Source organism: Linepithema humile, chromosome 5 (assembly GCF_040581485.1).
Source record: "Linepithema humile isolate Giens D197 chromosome 5, Lhum_UNIL_v1.0, whole genome shotgun sequence".
NCBI lineage: Eukaryota > Metazoa > Arthropoda > Insecta > Hymenoptera > Formicidae > Linepithema > Linepithema humile.
In genome coordinates this window covers 23199344-23217172 of record NC_090132.1, presented here as the reverse complement: position 1 = coordinate 23217172, position 17829 = coordinate 23199344, and the positions used below count along the sequence as shown (strand labels likewise).

The window sequence follows — 17829 nt, the reverse complement described above, 5'->3', positions numbered from 1 at the left end:
ATTATGGAAAAGCATTGAACAGTTTATAAAAAGATGTTACTATATCCAGAAAATAAAAAAATTATATTACATTATTCTTGTTTAATTTTGTAATTATGTTTAAAAAATTATTTTCAAAAAATTAAAATAAAACACATTAGCAGATCTCTTTTAAAATATACCCAACTAATAAATATAATTTTAAAATTATATTAGTATTTCTTCTAACTGAATTCATTCAACTTTTAAATGTATAATATTTTGTTAGAATTGCAGGCACGATACTGGGCATTTCTGTTTGGAAATTTACAAAGAGCAGTTGATGGTATTTATCAAACGTGCGAAGAAGATGAAAATATTTCCGAATGTAAAGAAGTAATTTTGGTGTTAGAAAACTATACACGAGACTTTCATAATTTAATAGAATGGTTTAGAGTTAAATGGGCTTATGAAAACTCACCACCACCATTAAGAAGAACTCCTTTGGCTTGGGAAGTCAGGAAAACCTCTCCTTGTCGAATGTGGAATTCTACAATAATTCCAAAATGTACTAGTCCTCTGCAAAGAGTAAGTCCGACAGAGTTCATGTGCAAAAGTCCAGTCGACCAAACAATATCTGAAAATAAATCAGACAATAAGATTAATCACGTAAAAGAAGAGTTTGTCCAGAAATTGTTAAAAGATAATAAAAACAATGTTTGCAAAAATTGTTCTTCCGATATTAAAGAGAAACGTAAAACTGGACCAGACAAGGTAGGGAATCAAACAACCAACAAAGAAAAATCCGCATCGACAAAAGCACTTAATAAAACTTTTGTGAAACAGTCAGTGCAATCGAAAACGAATAGCTTCGTAGATCGCAAGACATTAAATGAGAGTGATTCAAAGAATAAAATAGATGTTAAAAATACTTCTAAACAAACAAAGGATTGTTTGCATAGCAACACTGTAAAGTTAGCAGATTCTAATTTATCCGTGGAAAAACGAGAACAAGCGTACAAAGGCGATAAAAATGATCAATTGAATTCCTGTACTAATTGTGAACATATGCAAAAAGAAACGAATGGTGTAACTGTTAATGATGACAAAACAGATGGAAAACACGTAGACAGTAAGAATAATACTGGTTTGGGAAAAAATGAAATTAATGCCAAAGTTAAAAAGGATAGTATTAAAAAGTGTGAAAACAACATTAATAGCGAACAACTATATACAAAATCATCTGTGGCTCAGAATATTTCAGGCTCAGAAAAAGCAAGTCAAGTCAATTGCGAAGTAAATAAACACTCCAATGAAGTTGATGACAAATCAAGTAATAAAGATATCCGAACTTCTGTGGTAAATACATCTAATAATTTAGATAAAGCGGTAATTAATACAAACAGACCTGCCTATTCAACTGTGTCGCAAACGAGATCTAAAGCACAGTCATCAACTTCATTAAAAACTCCAAAATTTATTAGGAGTAAAACTTGCTTAAGTGACAAAAATTTACCTGCTTCAAGTAAAACAAGACCGGGGACATCTGTTATAGTGAGAGGAAGATTTCAACCGCCTGAAAATAAGGTAATTTTTTTCTTGTAATGCATTATATTAAATTAATTTTTTTTTTCTATAGTTCTGATTGTGAAATTTTTTAATTTGTTCACAAACTTATGATTAATTATGGATCTACCTGTAAGATAAATCTTATCGATATTGTCTACATTTTTATCATAAAATGTGTATATATTTATTTTAAATTAATTCAAAGCTTAATAAAAACTGACACACATTTTTTTCAGTTATCTGAACAAAATGCTTTAAAAAAAGACCAAAATAAAGACATGAATGGATCCGTAGAAGTTTTAACTAAGCAAACAGTATCTCCAAAATTAAAAGACGAAAACGATGGTTGGCAAACAGTTAGAAATCGCTGTAGAAGAGGGAGCACTCATAACTTAAACATGTCTACGCGCTTCCACAAGCCAAGTACCGCTCTATCCTTGCCAGCTTTATCAATAGAAAGTCCATCAGAGAAAATAAAGAAGACGAGTTACACTCCTGATGGAAATAGCAAGCAAAAGAAGAAATGCATTGTAGGCAAATCTGGCAAAAATATGAATAACGAAGTTGAAAAAGTTAAAGGAGAATACATAACGTCTACGATTAAAAGTAATTTCGAAGATACACTTAAAAAAAATACATTAAATTTGTGCGATACTAATTCGACGTCAGTCATCGCGGCTATCTTCAAGAACGATGCAGAATTACTTGAGAAACGTATACAACAATTTATGGCCGCGCAGGCAGAAAGAGAAAGAATCATTTTAGAGGAAGAGAGGAAGACGGAAGAAGCGGATTCTCAAAGATCTCAGCAACTATCTGATGAAGAAGCATCTTTGAAACGGCAAATTTTGGAATTGGAATCTACTGAAATTGATATCGATACGGAAACAGACGAAACTGATGGCGAAATGGTGCTTGAAGACGAGCCTGCAGTGCCGCTCAATGTTGTCACCGATGATATTAGTCTAGAAGATAGGTATGTAAAAGCTAGGTATTTTATTTAGTGTCTCATTATAATTTTCACTTTACTAACAAAACCGATGTTACAGGTACGAAAATATGTTAGAGGGAATGTCTTGGGCAGAGCGAGTCGATACTCTCGCGCAATTGCGCGCATTAGTGGCTCGCCATCCCGGGCGTGCTTTAGAATTGCATCAGAAACTTTCGTCCCCATCGCGAAAGAGATCACTTACAGAAACATTGAGACGATACCAATCAAAACAAGCTTGTGCGCAACATAAACGTCAAAAGTTACTAATGGAGAAATCACAACGCTTGCGGGACTTATTAAACAAAGTGGAGGACGTTAAAAGCGCAAAGGGTCAATTAATAGAAGACAAAAGGATCAGAATGGAAATGAGACTTAAAAGGGCGGAGGAAAATAGAACGCAACATTTGTTAGAAATAGTGCGAAAAGCGCACGATGAGGATTCGAAATTAAAAGAAATAGCCTTTATCAACGAACTTGAAGCGCAAAATAAGAGACATGATTTTATGGCATTGTGTCAGGAACAAGAAGAAAGGTTGCAGGGCATTCAAGAAGAACGTCAACGTCGACAAGAAGAAAAAGCTGCCAAAGAAGCCGCAGCCGAAGAACGTCGAAGAGCTTTGGAAGCAGAACGACAATTACGGATACAAAAAATGAAACAAGCGCGACGAGAACGCGAGGAAAGGATTGGCAAAATGCAGCTCGAAAGAGAAAAAGAACGACAGGTAAAAATTATTTATCGTCATTTATATATTAATAAAATTCTCAATTTAATAGATGAAGTTTCTAAATCCATCAATTTTTACTTTATAGGAATTAGCAAGGGAAAAAGCACGAGATCGCGAGGAACGCTTATCGGCACTTCATGCAGCTCAACTGGCTAATCAAGAAGAATTACAGAAGAAAATAGCGCAAAAGCAACAAGAATCCGCTAGACGGCATGTGGAGAATATTGAACACATTCGACAGCGCGCGGTTGAATCTTCAATTTTAAGATCGGAAGAAGTATCACCTACTCTTAAATCTTATCCCGCTCAAAAACAATGTTCCCTATGCGACACGATTGTAAGTTTTTCGGTTAAGCAACGCTATTTTTCTCTTTTTTACGAGATATTATATTATTTGCATTATTTTCTTACAGATATCTAACGAAGTGCATCTTTTGAGCCATTTGAAAGGAAAGCCGCATCTTGAAGCAGTACGAAATGCGCATGATAATCGCGAGCCATCGCGAGATGAACTTCAACGATTTAATATTGCGCAGATACGGGATGTTCCAATCACCGTAGTTAATAATAATAACACGAACAACAACAAAGTTGCGAAAGAAAAGCAAAAGGCACTGAAACGCCGATGTAGAAAAATAAAACAGCGCATGAGTTTACGCGGTCAAGAATGGGAAGATAAACATAAAAATGAATCTAATCAGAATTTATCTACCGAGTCAGCCAATAAAGCCAAGTTTAGACGCAATTTAAAAGAGTTAGATAAATTATATAATAATCATTCCAAGTCTGCGTGGACGACTGTGGCACTTGCTGCCTTGGAGCGCTGTTTAGGTGAAATTGTTCGAGCTTTCTCTAAATCGGTAAGTCCCATGATGAAGAAATCGCTATCTTTTTTCATTATTTCACATAATTACATTCTGTCTATTCTGTTTCAGTGTCCATTTGATCAAGATGCTTTCAAAAGTTTGAATGGATTTGACACCTTAACAAACTTGTTGAATCTAGGCTTAAATACACAAAATGTGTCGAATAATTTATCAAATAAGTAAGTATATTGTAATTTGGTACTAATAAAAGTTTTCAATTAGTATTATAAGATATTTTCTATTTATACTTAACATTTTAGGGCAATCATATCGCTATGTCGAGTTTACAAAGCGGGTATTGATGGGAATCCTGCGAGCACAGAGACTATTTTATTAAGCAACAAAATTCTCGTTATTTTGGACCTACTTTTACAACGTTTAGAGGTAAGTTCGCATTTATTCTATGTAGCTTTAATAGAGATTATTAGAGTAATTGTTTTCATGTGATCATTTCAATCTAATAATTTATAATGGAAAAACGAGCAGAGATGAATATATATTCATCTTTTCAATTTTATCCATTTTTGGCTAAATAAATTGCAATAAACAAAAAACTAAGAAATAATAATTTTAAATATAACACCGAAATTGAAAAAAATCTTTCGGTGTACTCTACTAAAATAGCTGAAGCTATTTGGAGGCTTCTTTCATATCTCTGTATTGCATTTGTCTTTCATTATTCTCTGAACATAATTCTCAATTCGGTTTAAAATTAAAATCAACAATTGATTAGATTTCTTCACATTGCTTTTTATGCTCTGTCATTCTGTGCTTTTCGATAGAAAATTTTTAGAATTTTGAGTCTTGTGTTGCAAAATATAGTTTGAATCAACATCTATCCCTATTTACCCGATACATGCTGCCATCTCAAAAGAAAAGAGTTAACTCTCTAGTAGAAATCAATAGCTCTCCGGATAATTGTACTAATTTTTTTTTTAATTTTAGCAAAAAAATCGATTTTTAGAATTGAATTAATATCTCGTATTTTATTTTTAGTTCTTTGTTGTATAATTATGCCTAAAAATTATCGTAATGATTGTCATCTATTTACGTCGAATATCAATATCGAAATTTTATATTTTGTATAAGCAATAAAAATATTTGCAAATTAAACTTTAAAAGTAATCAAATAAATAACGAAATTGTGTGCATTGCTCAATTTCGAACAAATTCTTACAAAATGGCTTTAATAAACCAAGAGTCTTAAAATATGAAATTACTTGAGGATTAGTTCATAATGAAACTTTTAATCATATTTATTTTTCATTATTGGAAAGAACGTATAAATTTTTCTTATAAACAATCTTTTGAGTAAAAACGATTCTTATCAAATTTTTAATTTTTTAAATCTATATTTTTTAGTTCTAATTTTAAAAAAAAGCGACTTAATCTGAAAATATTTTTCAATTAAACATTTTTTAATCGAATAAACTATTCTTTAGGAGAAATATATATGTAATGTTATATGCTCTCTTTTCGTAATGTGCTTTAATTGAAAGTTATCGAATGAAAATTTTCATTTCTCGGTAAAGTTTCGGGACGTAAGCCAAGGTACACGTTGATATTCGAATGCACATAAGCACGTCGTCTTCTAAAATGAGTTAATGTGAAAGATAGGCATGTAGATTACAGCTTGTTTGCGTCTTTTTTTTTTTTAATCTCGTTTCGACGTTGGTAAAGGGACGATGGTAAAGACGACATGCCCCTGTCATCCTGTCTATCCTGTCCAACTTGTCAAAATAAGGATTAAGAATCTTCGGGATCCACGATTTCACATCGCGGAGTTGTGGCATGTATCACTTCTCTGTTCAGTAAATAAAAACAACAACTAATTTTGGAAACGTTAAAGTTTTGATTTAAAGCGCAAGGAAATTTTTGTAACGTAAATTCTATTCATAATAATATTTCGAACAATATGCTAGTTACATTTATGAATGATGAATATGCCGATAGTGCATGTTTAATATATAATATATTATATTAAATTTAGTAGAAAGTTTCTTAATTAATGAATTCATGGATTAAACAATGTTTATCCCATAGACCGAACTGATGTACAGGATCATCGCTTGTAATATTGATAATTAATTTTTATCGATAGCTTTCTTGATTAATTCAAAGTCCTGATTTTATTACTGAGAGAACACATATTCGAAAAAGATATATTGAGAGCTTTTTGATACCTTTTATTTGTCCATTTATTTTTTCATTGAATTTGCGGTTCAATTAGTTAAAAATATTTGATCACGATTCGGTGCACGGTTAACAAAACAAAGCGGCTCGGTTTAATTTGATTTATACATGTATGCCTGATTGTCTCATTCTATACATATTCGGTAAATATCGAGCGCCTTATGCAGTTAGTTGCAAAAAGTAATTAACGCAACTGATTGTTTTTACACTTTAAACCGCTAGACATTTATGATACATTTCGCAGATATAATAATATTTCATGTAAAATATTGATAAGTAAACGCGCAAACAAGTGCGTATGATATTACTTTGCATAACAACGAAACAGAAAATTTATTTAAAAAAAAAGAAAATTCTATCAGTGCATTTACGCGCTTACGCATTTATCTCGGTGCTTTTACGGAAACTTATCTAGAAACTGTAGAACGATCTCGGAATTTCTCTGTTATTTACGCGCTGTGATAGGCACGCGTCTCTCTAAAATCATCGAACGTGACGATTTACGCTTTTAGCGTCACCATATGCTTAACAACGACGTACCTCTTTTCGGCCGATCGTCGACATCGCCTCCGACGAATCCATCGGCGTGATTTCGCCATCGATTCTTCACGCTCCATAGATACAGCACTGGCACCACCTCCTTCCCGTTCCCTCCTCCAAGGATCCCCCTCCGCAAATGCATTAGCGGCGAGAGAGCTTTTAGTGACGTCACCCACATACAGATACGCGTGCACGCACGGCACTCACTCACGCGTGTATATACGCGCGCGCGGACGAAGCCGGGCTATACGGTGAAAGGAAAGTCCGTCTGCGAGAATGTGCGTGGGGTACTTCTGTTTCCACTTCCATCAAGCCCCGGTTTCGAGGACCCCGGCCTAATCTTTTGTCTCGTCCTCCTGCTATCGGCGCTTTTTCAACGATCTCTTCGCACGTCCTAGAATTGCGAAATGCGCAATGCAATTTTTTTTCCACATCTCCAAACGGTCGCGATGGCAACCGATTTCACACACGGAAGCGGATGGAATTTGGATATTTGATTAGTTTGACAAAGGAACACTTGCTCATAATAATTGCAAGGAAATTGCAGCATACGCTAAATATGTACATTTTTCAGTTTTGTGCGGTTTTTCGCGAAAATCATTATCAGTGAAATCGCACGAACATTACTGGTCATTTGATAATTAGAAACAAATTTTTTAATAGCCTTATTGTTGTTCATAATAGTTGTGAGAAAATTGTAAAATGTTTTTAACGTAAACATGTAAATTTTACTATCTTTTTTTCGCTTTTAATTACACAGTGCCTTGGCAAAGTACGATCTGTTAACGTTTTATAACGTTTTCAGTACTTGAAAATAATTAAAGACAGGTATGCGTGCCGCGTTCTTAAGGGAATTTCGCGTCATTTTCTCTTATTATTCGTCTTTATTTCATTTATGGACACTTCTGTCTCCCGGCGTATTTTCGTTGACAACGTGATAATACCTGTAATACAACATAGTCGAGATACACATTCGTTACGCCCACCTTATAACTACTGAATTCCGTTCAGTTTAAACGGATAGGGAACGCATCCACCTGTTTTATATACGGACATCTCGCCTTTATTGCTGTTCGTATAATCGCGCAGCTCCGTTTATCGTTAGATCGTTTGGTATTATTGGTCAGGCTCGGCCCCGTACGCGATACGAGATTCTTCGGGAAAATAGAAACAAGGGAGTTCACCTCGTTACTAAATGGACCAGAAAAAGATGATGTCGTAAAGTCAACGGAGATAAAAAGTCGCCGAATTAAAAATTCAGCGATAAGCAGAGCTAGAATTCCTGCGGAATTCCCGTTTTATCTTTATAACTATTCATATCACCGTGTTTTCTGATGTACACGCGTTTAATATGATCGAAGTGCAATCGTGCACGATGCGAAAAACAGCCTGCGTATTCCATTGGAAAGCAGAAACTGAAGAAATTAACTATGCGAAGTTTTGTCATTTTAATATCGCTTCAAACTATGAATTTTTTTTATGAATCGCAATACATCTCGCAGATAAAAATGCGATTTTAGCGGAGCTAAAAGAAAATCAAAATGAATCGCTTTAATCCACCCGGCTGACCAGGAAAACATAATCTAGACCATTACGCAAAGAGACGAATCGCTTTACGGGGTTCGCCGAGTCCCCGCGAATGTTTCCCAATCTTGTTCGTCAGCCAAACAAATTTACAATTCCACGTAAATTGCTAGAAATCATTCGATTCCTCTGTCTCCCATTCGCTCGAGAATTCATATGTTTATTTTTGCGCGATTGCATTCCGATTGATGGATGCGGAAGAACGATTTCGATTACTGCAAACTGAATTTGCTGACCGTAAAAAAAAAAGAGGAAAAAAACTGTCCTCTGAATTGAATGAATTGAAGTTCGAGCAATGTAGATTGAGAGACGAAGGAAATATGACAATTTATAGTATGTATTGTACACACAAGTGACATTGTAAATTAGAATGATATTTTATACTATTTAATTATAATATAAAATAAATATCGACATTATAACAATTTTCTAACAATAAGATCTTTTCATCGACCTGCTCTTTTTGCGACGCTTAGTTCGCAAATAACTGGATTAACATAAAAGCATCGGTCGTTTATGGTCGCACATACTCGATATATGCGTTCCTCGAAATTTCACGTCTTGTTGGCGTCTTGTTTTCGTTCGCCCGTATCAGACAGTCGTGGCAATCCTTTTTTTCTGGATACGGATGGGATTGAATTTGTCAAGGCAGTGGTCAAACCACTTTTTAATGTTTCGTTGGAGATTATTTCGCTACCTCTTATGAGCAGCCGGTTGGTAACACTATCTTTTTCATCCCAGGCTCGACCGGCACAACAATAGTTCTTAAAAGATTATGCACGCTAATATTTTCTCCCGAATGCCACGCTGTATCACGGACCTTTAAAAATCAATAGCAAACATTTCGGAGTATTTAAAAATCTGCGTGTACATTTTTTGATAAAAAAAAATAGCAAAGAAAATATATTTGCATATTATTTTATTAGAGATTGCTCTCCGAACTTGGATAAAGTTTTCGTAAAAGCGATGGATCGAACATCGATTCGCTTTGCATACAAGATTAAGAAATCAATCATTGTTTGGTATCAAAATAATCTCGCTTTTATTCGTTAAAATTCAAGCGTAATTTTCGACGCAACCTGCGATGTTTTCAAGTGAGCAGATCACAGCGGCTAGAAGTTAAACAAAAGTGGACAAACGTGTAGTACGACTTTTCGATAGGATTCCACGAATGGCTTATCGGAACCGAGAATAAACTGTTTAGAACCCATATTCCTGTCTCCAGAATTCTTATCCGGACCTTCTGACTCATTATCACTAATTTAACGTTCTAACTGCGCTCGTGTCCGTGTAATCTAGCTTGGGTTGCTCTAATCCCATGCTCGCATCCATGACAATGACTCAACTTATTAGGAATTTGTGGTCTAGAATAGAATAGTCCTCTAGCCTTTGATAATGCGAGCGATAATTTTCCAGTTCGAGCAAGCTGGAAAATATGTTGAAATTCTTTTAATTTTTTAAACACGCTAATATATATGGCTCTTGTGAAAAATACAACACACAGCATTTTTTCACTTAATGACTGGCAATCAGTGATTTGACCTGTTTATTATTTATTTGATACATCCAGGGTGCGTTTGGTGATCAAAATAATATTTTTTTCTTTTTTTTTTTTTTTAATATTTCGATGAACTTTTGTCGCTTTTAATTGCGAGCTGTAATTGTATACTGAAGTCTAATGGATTACAGTTCTCACATTTCTCGCTCTTTATTGCTTAAATACCTTTCTCTAATTTACCGCACTTCTTTCACGATAGATAATGAAATATATACAATTCTCCGTCATATATCTTTTTCTTCAGATTTTAAATAAATATTAACAACATCGATGTGTTTGTTCGAAGTATATTATAAGAAATATTATTGGACAATTTCTGAGATATATTTAGAAATTGTCCAATAATATTTCTTATAATATACTTCGAACAAACACATCGATGTTGTTAATATTTATTTAAAATCTGAAGAAAAAGATATATTATTGACACGACTCAATTTAAATATTCATCGATCAAAATAATCGAAAGAATTTTAGTAATTTAAATAATATTCGATTATTTTGATCGATGAATATTTAAATTGTTTTTGTTTTGAAAAAATAAAATCATATTAAAAACTAGAAAATAAAAATCACGCAACGCGTAAAGCTTTTCCTGTATTAAAAACAAATACATAGATACCTCGATTCGTAAAAATTAAACTTATTCTCGTGACAATGGCGTTCACAGATTTTGACTAGTCTCGACGACCACGCTCAGACTCAGGATGTATCCGCCAATTCAACCGGAAATGGAATAGTCGCCGCCAGCGCGACGCAATTGCTGTGCAGCCTGATCCCTGAAGAGCCCTTTGAGAAAACGGTCTTGCAGACTCGCGTTCAAGATATTGCTGGGTAAGTCCTTCAACCGCTCAATTTATGAGTGCAGTTTTATATTATGTTATCTTGAAACTTTGATATTGACGTCGTATAAGATCTCAATCCTTTTAAATAATAATAACATTTTTATTAACGTATATTTGAAACGAAAGCCAAACGACTGACTGTCACAGAAGTGAATTACATTACTTTGCATTGTAGAAAAGCTTGAATTTTTTTATAACGCAAGAAAGCGTATTGAATTTTTTATTCGATAATACGGCAGTGTCGTCAACGTTATTCGATTATTAAGAATGTGCAGACCATTAAACTTGATCTCTGTAGGCGATTGAAGTATTATTTCACTGATTAGGGTAATCGAAGCGTAATTAGTAGCGTTCCACTTTTTTTCTGGATGATACGAACGTACTACGTAATTGTGGGCAATCATCTACAATGAAATTGTAACTTCCGTAACATGTCTTTACGTATTTTTTCCTCATATTTTTTTTTTTTTAAATTACCCGATGTGAAAGGACTAGAACCGCTAAGATGGTATTTTTGATAAAAAGCAAATTATTCGAATGTCGGTAAAAACGTACAAAATTAAACAAAAAAAAAAAAAAACAATCAAGGCTCGAACGATGAATTTCGCGTTATTTGAAACATGTGAAAATTTCTTAGTTCGAAACTACTCACTTTCTTGAACTATGTTTCTCTTCCCATTGATTGGCAAGAGATCTTTGTCTTTCTCCCTAAAGCTATTAGCATCTGACGTGTTTTTACGCGCGCACTCACTTGATGCGAGCGCGGTTCATGTTCGAAATTCGCATCTTTTGATCTGGTCGAGTCATTTGTTGCGCAAACACCATCCGAAACGGTGCCTTTGAATGGAACGAAAGAATATTCGGTGCTTTGAGGCATACGGACCACCCTGTCTGAAAATACAGCCGCGTTGTCGCGCCAATACCGAACTTAATACGCGAGTCACGCGAAGTGACAAGACGCAAACTGTTTTCGTTGCATCGTGCAAGATCCGATCTTCGTCAGGGTGACGACTCGCACCTGGGTCAACTTCCTCCGCGAGGACCCCCCAATACGTCGGTTAACCCCTTTGCACGCATTGAACTTTCCTCCTTATCTCACGCCTAGTCTCCTTTTTTCTCACTCGCGTCCTTCCGGGAAGAGAAATCTTATCTGAGACTTTCATCTCTCGAGAATAGAAACATTGCATGTCGAATATTATTTAAATACGTGAAAAAACAATACGTACAGTTCAAAATTAATTTTTAGCTCATAAAATAAGCTTTTTATTAGAATAAAGTTTAATTAAAAATACTATTTTATCAAAATGTGGTATGTTTATGTTAAAGTGCAATAATTATTATTATCTTAATTTTGCCGATAAAAAATTATTTTACAACGAAAAGATCATACATTTACGCGATAATCTCAACTAGCATATGACTGCTGTAAAAAGAAAATTCCGCATTGTGAATTTTTTTGGCGTACTTTGCAGTTGGGTGAATCTGCGAATTTCACGTTCACCGATCGTACTGTCTGGCCTTGTATAATGAATGACGAAGGTGCGATCAGAATTATTGTCGACTGCGCGCACCGGTAGTGGTAGTTATTATGATTAATTTCCTGCCGATGCGAGAAAGGCCTAGTCACGATTTTTACTCAGCGGCGAGGCTGCTTTTCGCTCGTATCTTTAAAGTGCGCAGATGTGTAACGGCGATCGATCATTTTGTACGTCGTAATACTTATTTGACGGTCGTTAAGTGCATTCGCCGTCACTCCCACCCTGAAAAATAATGCGCGATTTTTTTTTCACACCGATTTTTCCTTCCGCAATGCACACTCGTGATTGTAATCCACGATTGTTATCGAAACTTCGAGACAGTACCGATGCAATTTTATCTCAAATAGAACCGATAATGAGTTGCATGACATATATTTGATAATATTGCCTATTGATGTTATTCATGATCAGGTGATGTCATCAAATAATGATCATGACATTGTACATGTTGACGTATTAATAAGTTATGATGTAACATGATAATGAATTGCGCGATATATAAATTTGTGTGTTGCATTTACTTATGCTAAAATGGCTAAAAGTAACACTGTAATTTTAATGTCAGTTAAATTTTTCTTATTAATAAATACTGCAGCTTTTTACAGATTTTGATAAATATTAACACTATAAAGGAAGATTAAAGAGTTTCACGTATTATATCATATTAAATCTTGCATGTTTTGCTGAAGATAGATGTTGAATTCTTTTCGAACGGATATATAAAAATTTAAATATCATCGCTATTTTATTTAATAATTATCTACATCATGTAAAACGACAAAAAAAAGTAATTAATACTTGAGTCGTGTCAATAATACGCAAGTAAAAATGCTTGAAATGTAAAATTCATGCTACTAAAGATTATCGCGACTCAAAATTCAAGAGATCTTTCAAAAATATAAATTTTTATTATAGAAACTATAATTATGATTAGGTTTTATCATTGATATGAATTGGATATCTCTTAAGCTTTTTGATGGAGTATGAATGGCTTCACAAAGTAACAGATGCGGTATGCAAAGATAAGCAGATAAAAAATGCGTATGTTTGCCTATCAACCTTTATCCGTTAGTCCACATATCTCCGCGATCTCTGATTAAAGAGCCGCCGATAGTGGTAACTCTTGCAGGGATTCATTTCCCTCGTTCTCCTCTTTTTTTTTGTCGATAGTAAATGAGCTCTTTGTCGTAAACTCTGTACTCTGTAGCATGAGAATCGCATTCTATTCTTGTTTATTCTGCATTCACGCATAAATACTACCGCTTATGTAAATGCAAATAATGCGCATCGGATGCATTTTAAACTATTCATATTTTTTTTCCAAAGACGATATTTTTCACTTTTGCAACTAATCGAATAATAAAAGATACGCTTATAAAATTTAATGAAAACCCATAAAGAAGTTTATTACTGTTGAATTATTTAAGAGAAATGTTCATGCTGGTTTAATATGTAAAATACATATTCGAATGTGAGAAACATATTAAGAGTTATTAGATGAGGATCAAAGGTATGGCTGCAATCAATGTGACTCGGCTGCCTCTTTCCGTAATCGAAAACTCTCGAAATGATCGAGACTTGAGTGGTAACTCAACATAACCGTCGGCGTAATTGCTAGAGAGAGAGCACCATAGAAAAATCAAGTTCGCAAACACTCCTACTGCTAATCCCGACGAGTCGTTGGTAGAAGGGACTCGTCCCATGTAAGATCTATACTGTCTTTAATCGGGACGGGATCAAGCGAATAATTGGTAATTTGCTTATGCTCGCAAGCGAACGATGCCTAAAGTGTTCGATCAAATACTTCGACGTGCTTTCCGCATGATTTTAATAAGACGACGCGCGAATTAAATTAAGTCGCAATTTTTTAATTTTAACTTACATAATTTTTAGTTATAATTTATTATTCTCGACATTATGAATATGCAATAAGTTTGAACTTCTACGTATAAAATGATGAATCACGCGCTTTCTCTCCACTAGATTCTTTAATGAGTTTTGGATATTTCCTTCCATTCTTAAGCATGTATCTATTCGTTATCTTTTCGTTTCACAATTCTATATCTCTCTCTTTTTCAGTTTGAAGTGCCTTGATATATCTAAATTTATAATTATTAACTTTTAGGTACATAAATTGTCAGGTATGCTAATTGGTGGATATCGTATCGCGAAAATTACATGTACGACTTTTACGTATTAAATAAAACAGCTGAATATATCAAATGCGTAATAATGAGAAGTGTGTCAATTTAAACCGTTATGCTTCTTAAAGTATCTCCCTCCGAGATAAATCACAGTTTGCTCTAGTTAATTGAAATGGAACTCGATGCGATCTCGCTTTTTGTTTCTCTTCGCGGCTCAGGGATTAAATGGGCTTTCGATCAGCTTGTCGACGTCCACGAGTCTAAATTTTCCTTATCGCGCCCGCGGCTTCCCACTTCTCTCTCGTGCCCTCCGTCTATTGTTATAAAGAATTAAAGGACTATGTCTTAATCACGCGTAGAAATGACACCCTTCCTATCAGACTGGTGCTTTTAAGCCTACTACGTAATCGCCGAAGCAATGTAGTTGAAAAAACAATCGCACTAATTCACATCAAGTTTCAGCATAAGAACGCACATGCTTGAAAATATTAAGATATAGATATAATTTTAATTTCAAATCTTTTTTTCGCGTTCTTAATATCACGCTAAAAATTGTTGTCTAAAAATGATTAAATATCACAATTTTTACATATTAATCTCTTAAATTCAAAATAATTATTTGAAGTAAAAATTTCCAATCATTTAATATTGAAAAAATATTAGAAGAAGCTTGTTGTAAAATTAATTTAAAGGAAGCTTGATGGAAGATGTTTCAGAATTTGCTCTTTGCTGTTTGCAAATGAAACGTCAATATGCAATATTGGAAGCTGGCAGATGCTAAAAGCGAAAAATTTTACTTCCAAGTCAAATTAAAAATTATCGTTGCGGTTTCTCGGTATAAAAAAAAAAAAAAAATTGACCAGTGTACCGATTTTACGAGACCTTTTGTGCTACGGAAGCAATCGGTTGCGTGTTATAACAGAAATAATTTCCGACGTAATCGTCAGGCAGCGGGTACATCAAACTGACGCATTAATTAATGCGCTGCTAGACGAACGGCGGCTCGCGCATTTACTTAACGTAATAAGGTTCCCAACGGCTTCTTCTCGGCTGTGCTCCTCGCTCGCGCGCACGGGGTAGGGTTTATTACGAAAATGAAAAGGCTACGTTTTAGTCGTGCAACATGATTAAATCGGGAGTTGCGCGAAACGAGGTTAGACGCGAAACGACGGCGCGCCGGCTCTTCCCCTTTGAAGAGAACGGCGGGCAAAATCTATTTTATTAATATAACGGCGCTGCTGTTTGATCTGATAATTCAGTTTCGCCATCCTAAAGAGCATCCTCTCCCCCGCTTTTTTTCCGTACTTGCCGCGCCAAAGGCACCGACGAGCTCTCGCGCGAACGACAGCTCCCAGTGGGCATTTTCGAACTTCTTTCTCGCTCCGCGCGCTCCTCTTCACCTTATCGATTTCATGCAAATAGATACGGCGCGAGCCCCTACTCGATCACGAGAAGAAAATAGCAATAAATGTTGATGCGGCAGGTGGCTTCTGCCGCATATTGGTTTCGTGTATATATATACCTATCGGATAGAATACTCCAATAAATGAGACGTCCGAAGAGCAAGAGAGTAGTCTATCTTCGAAATATATATGATGTACTTTAGATATGTTTCATATTCTTTTTCTTTTCTTTGCCAACTTTACCCAAATGAGTAAACTTTTAGAGTTAAGCAGAGTTAAAATTATAAATGACGTTGAGGTTTGCGGATTTACGAGAGAGCGTCAAAATCCAGACCAGCGTAAGGCGGTTTTAACGCGATTTAATTCAACACGATGTTATTTCGAAATTCATTTTTATATCTAAATTTCGTATAAAGAATCTCTTAGACTTATTAAGATAGATTTACACAAATCTACAGTAATATTTTGCCAAGAAACACGAGATACGAGTGTGTGCCGAGGATTTCTGAGTAGCGTCGAGTCTGTCCCGACGCGTGTCCTTGTTGGGATTAAGTCGCCGCTCCAGTCGACGACTCCGCGAACGAATTCGGCGCGTCGTCGACCAAAAACCGATTTCTTTCTGGATAAGGTCCAGCGGACAGAGTCGCGCACCTGTCACATTCGTCGGCGAGGCGTTTCGTGGGTGCGCCCGAAAGCACAAGGGAGAGGGAGGACTCGGTTGTAGTCGGCAAGATCATCGGCGGTCGTGGAAGAAAAGGGGGAGTAGAAGAAAAAACATCGCGGGGGTGAATGAGCGAGGCGGGCTGGGTACGTAATCTGCTAATGGACTCTCTTTTCTCCCCTTCCTCCCTTCCCCCTGTCTCGTTCCCTCCTCCACGCTCCCTCTCTGTTTCTCCTCGTCCAAATTCACCCTCGGCCGGCACCGCATCCCCGCGTCCTCTCAACCCTCCTTCGAACGGCCTCGACTCATCCCTCCTCCCTCTCTCTCTTGCTCTGTATCTCTCTCCGAGGCTATCGGCGACCTACGCGCACACGCCCAGTCGTTCGCTATTCTTCGCTGTTTTTGTTGAGTTCTTTTTTTTCTACGTGTTGCTCGCAGGATTGGTCGATACACCCGCGGATCGGTCAGTGTTCGTATGTACATAGGACGCGCGGAAAAAAAGTATATTCGACTAACGAACGCGCACGGATTGCATGCGCGTCGTCTATTTAATTAACTTCTTTTCATATCGAAATTCAGACATGCAAATAGCAGCTAAATATTGCATCGCATCCGCGAATGGCAGGTGGTATCGTTCGCGCGCATAAATAATGAGTTAAATTATTACCGACAATGCGCGCCCGACCGAATTAATTATGATGACATTGTATTTTATCTTGTAAACGTTTCGCGTACGCAAGCAATAAGTCCTTCTCATTTTCCAATTATTATTAATTATCGGATCGACTGCATAATGCACGCGCTGTTTTATTTTAAAAGCGCCATTATATATGCATATACAATTTTGACGATAACAAAAATTGAAACGCTCGCGCGTTTTCTACGGCGCGATATTTCTATCGCCGTACAAAGGGAAATTTGTGAATTTTTATCATGTGACGCAAGTCGTGTTCTCTTTTAAACGGGATTGAATTCAAGTTGCGCATTTAAAAAATGGTGTAAAATTCAATTTTCTAATTCTTGTCGAAATAGATACACCATTTACATTCGTATTTCATTACTGCCGCATTTTAAGATTGGATCTTTATTATTTTCAGAATAAACGATATATTTTTTTCATAATTTTAGTGTTTCCCTTTTTGCTGCATAATCGTATTTTTCAAATTGTCATGTCAATTGGCATCTCGATATGCCAGTATTACGATTTATATTTAACCAATGTACAGTGTCGGGATGATTGTTAGCACATTTAAA

At 35.6% G+C, this 17829-nt stretch overlaps 1 protein-coding gene across 2 annotated transcripts in view; it reads left to right on the top strand.

The window, feature by feature from the left end:
• ssp3 (short spindle 3) overlaps window positions 1–17829 on the top strand; it is a 34494-nt gene that overhangs the window by 905 nt on the left and 15760 nt on the right. For both annotated transcript variants that reach the window (XM_012363661.2, XM_012363662.2), the window contains exons 3-10: window positions 248–1545; window positions 1764–2503; window positions 2577–3240; window positions 3329–3580; window positions 3657–4103; window positions 4179–4288; window positions 4370–4493; window positions 10655–10818. In XM_012363661.2, coding sequence (XP_012219084.1) covers window positions 248–1545; window positions 1764–2503; window positions 2577–3240; window positions 3329–3580; window positions 3657–4103; window positions 4179–4288; window positions 4370–4493; window positions 10655–10818 — 3799 coding nt within the window. The remainder of the gene's footprint in view (window positions 1–247; window positions 1546–1763; window positions 2504–2576; window positions 3241–3328; window positions 3581–3656; window positions 4104–4178; window positions 4289–4369; window positions 4494–10654; window positions 10819–17829) is intronic.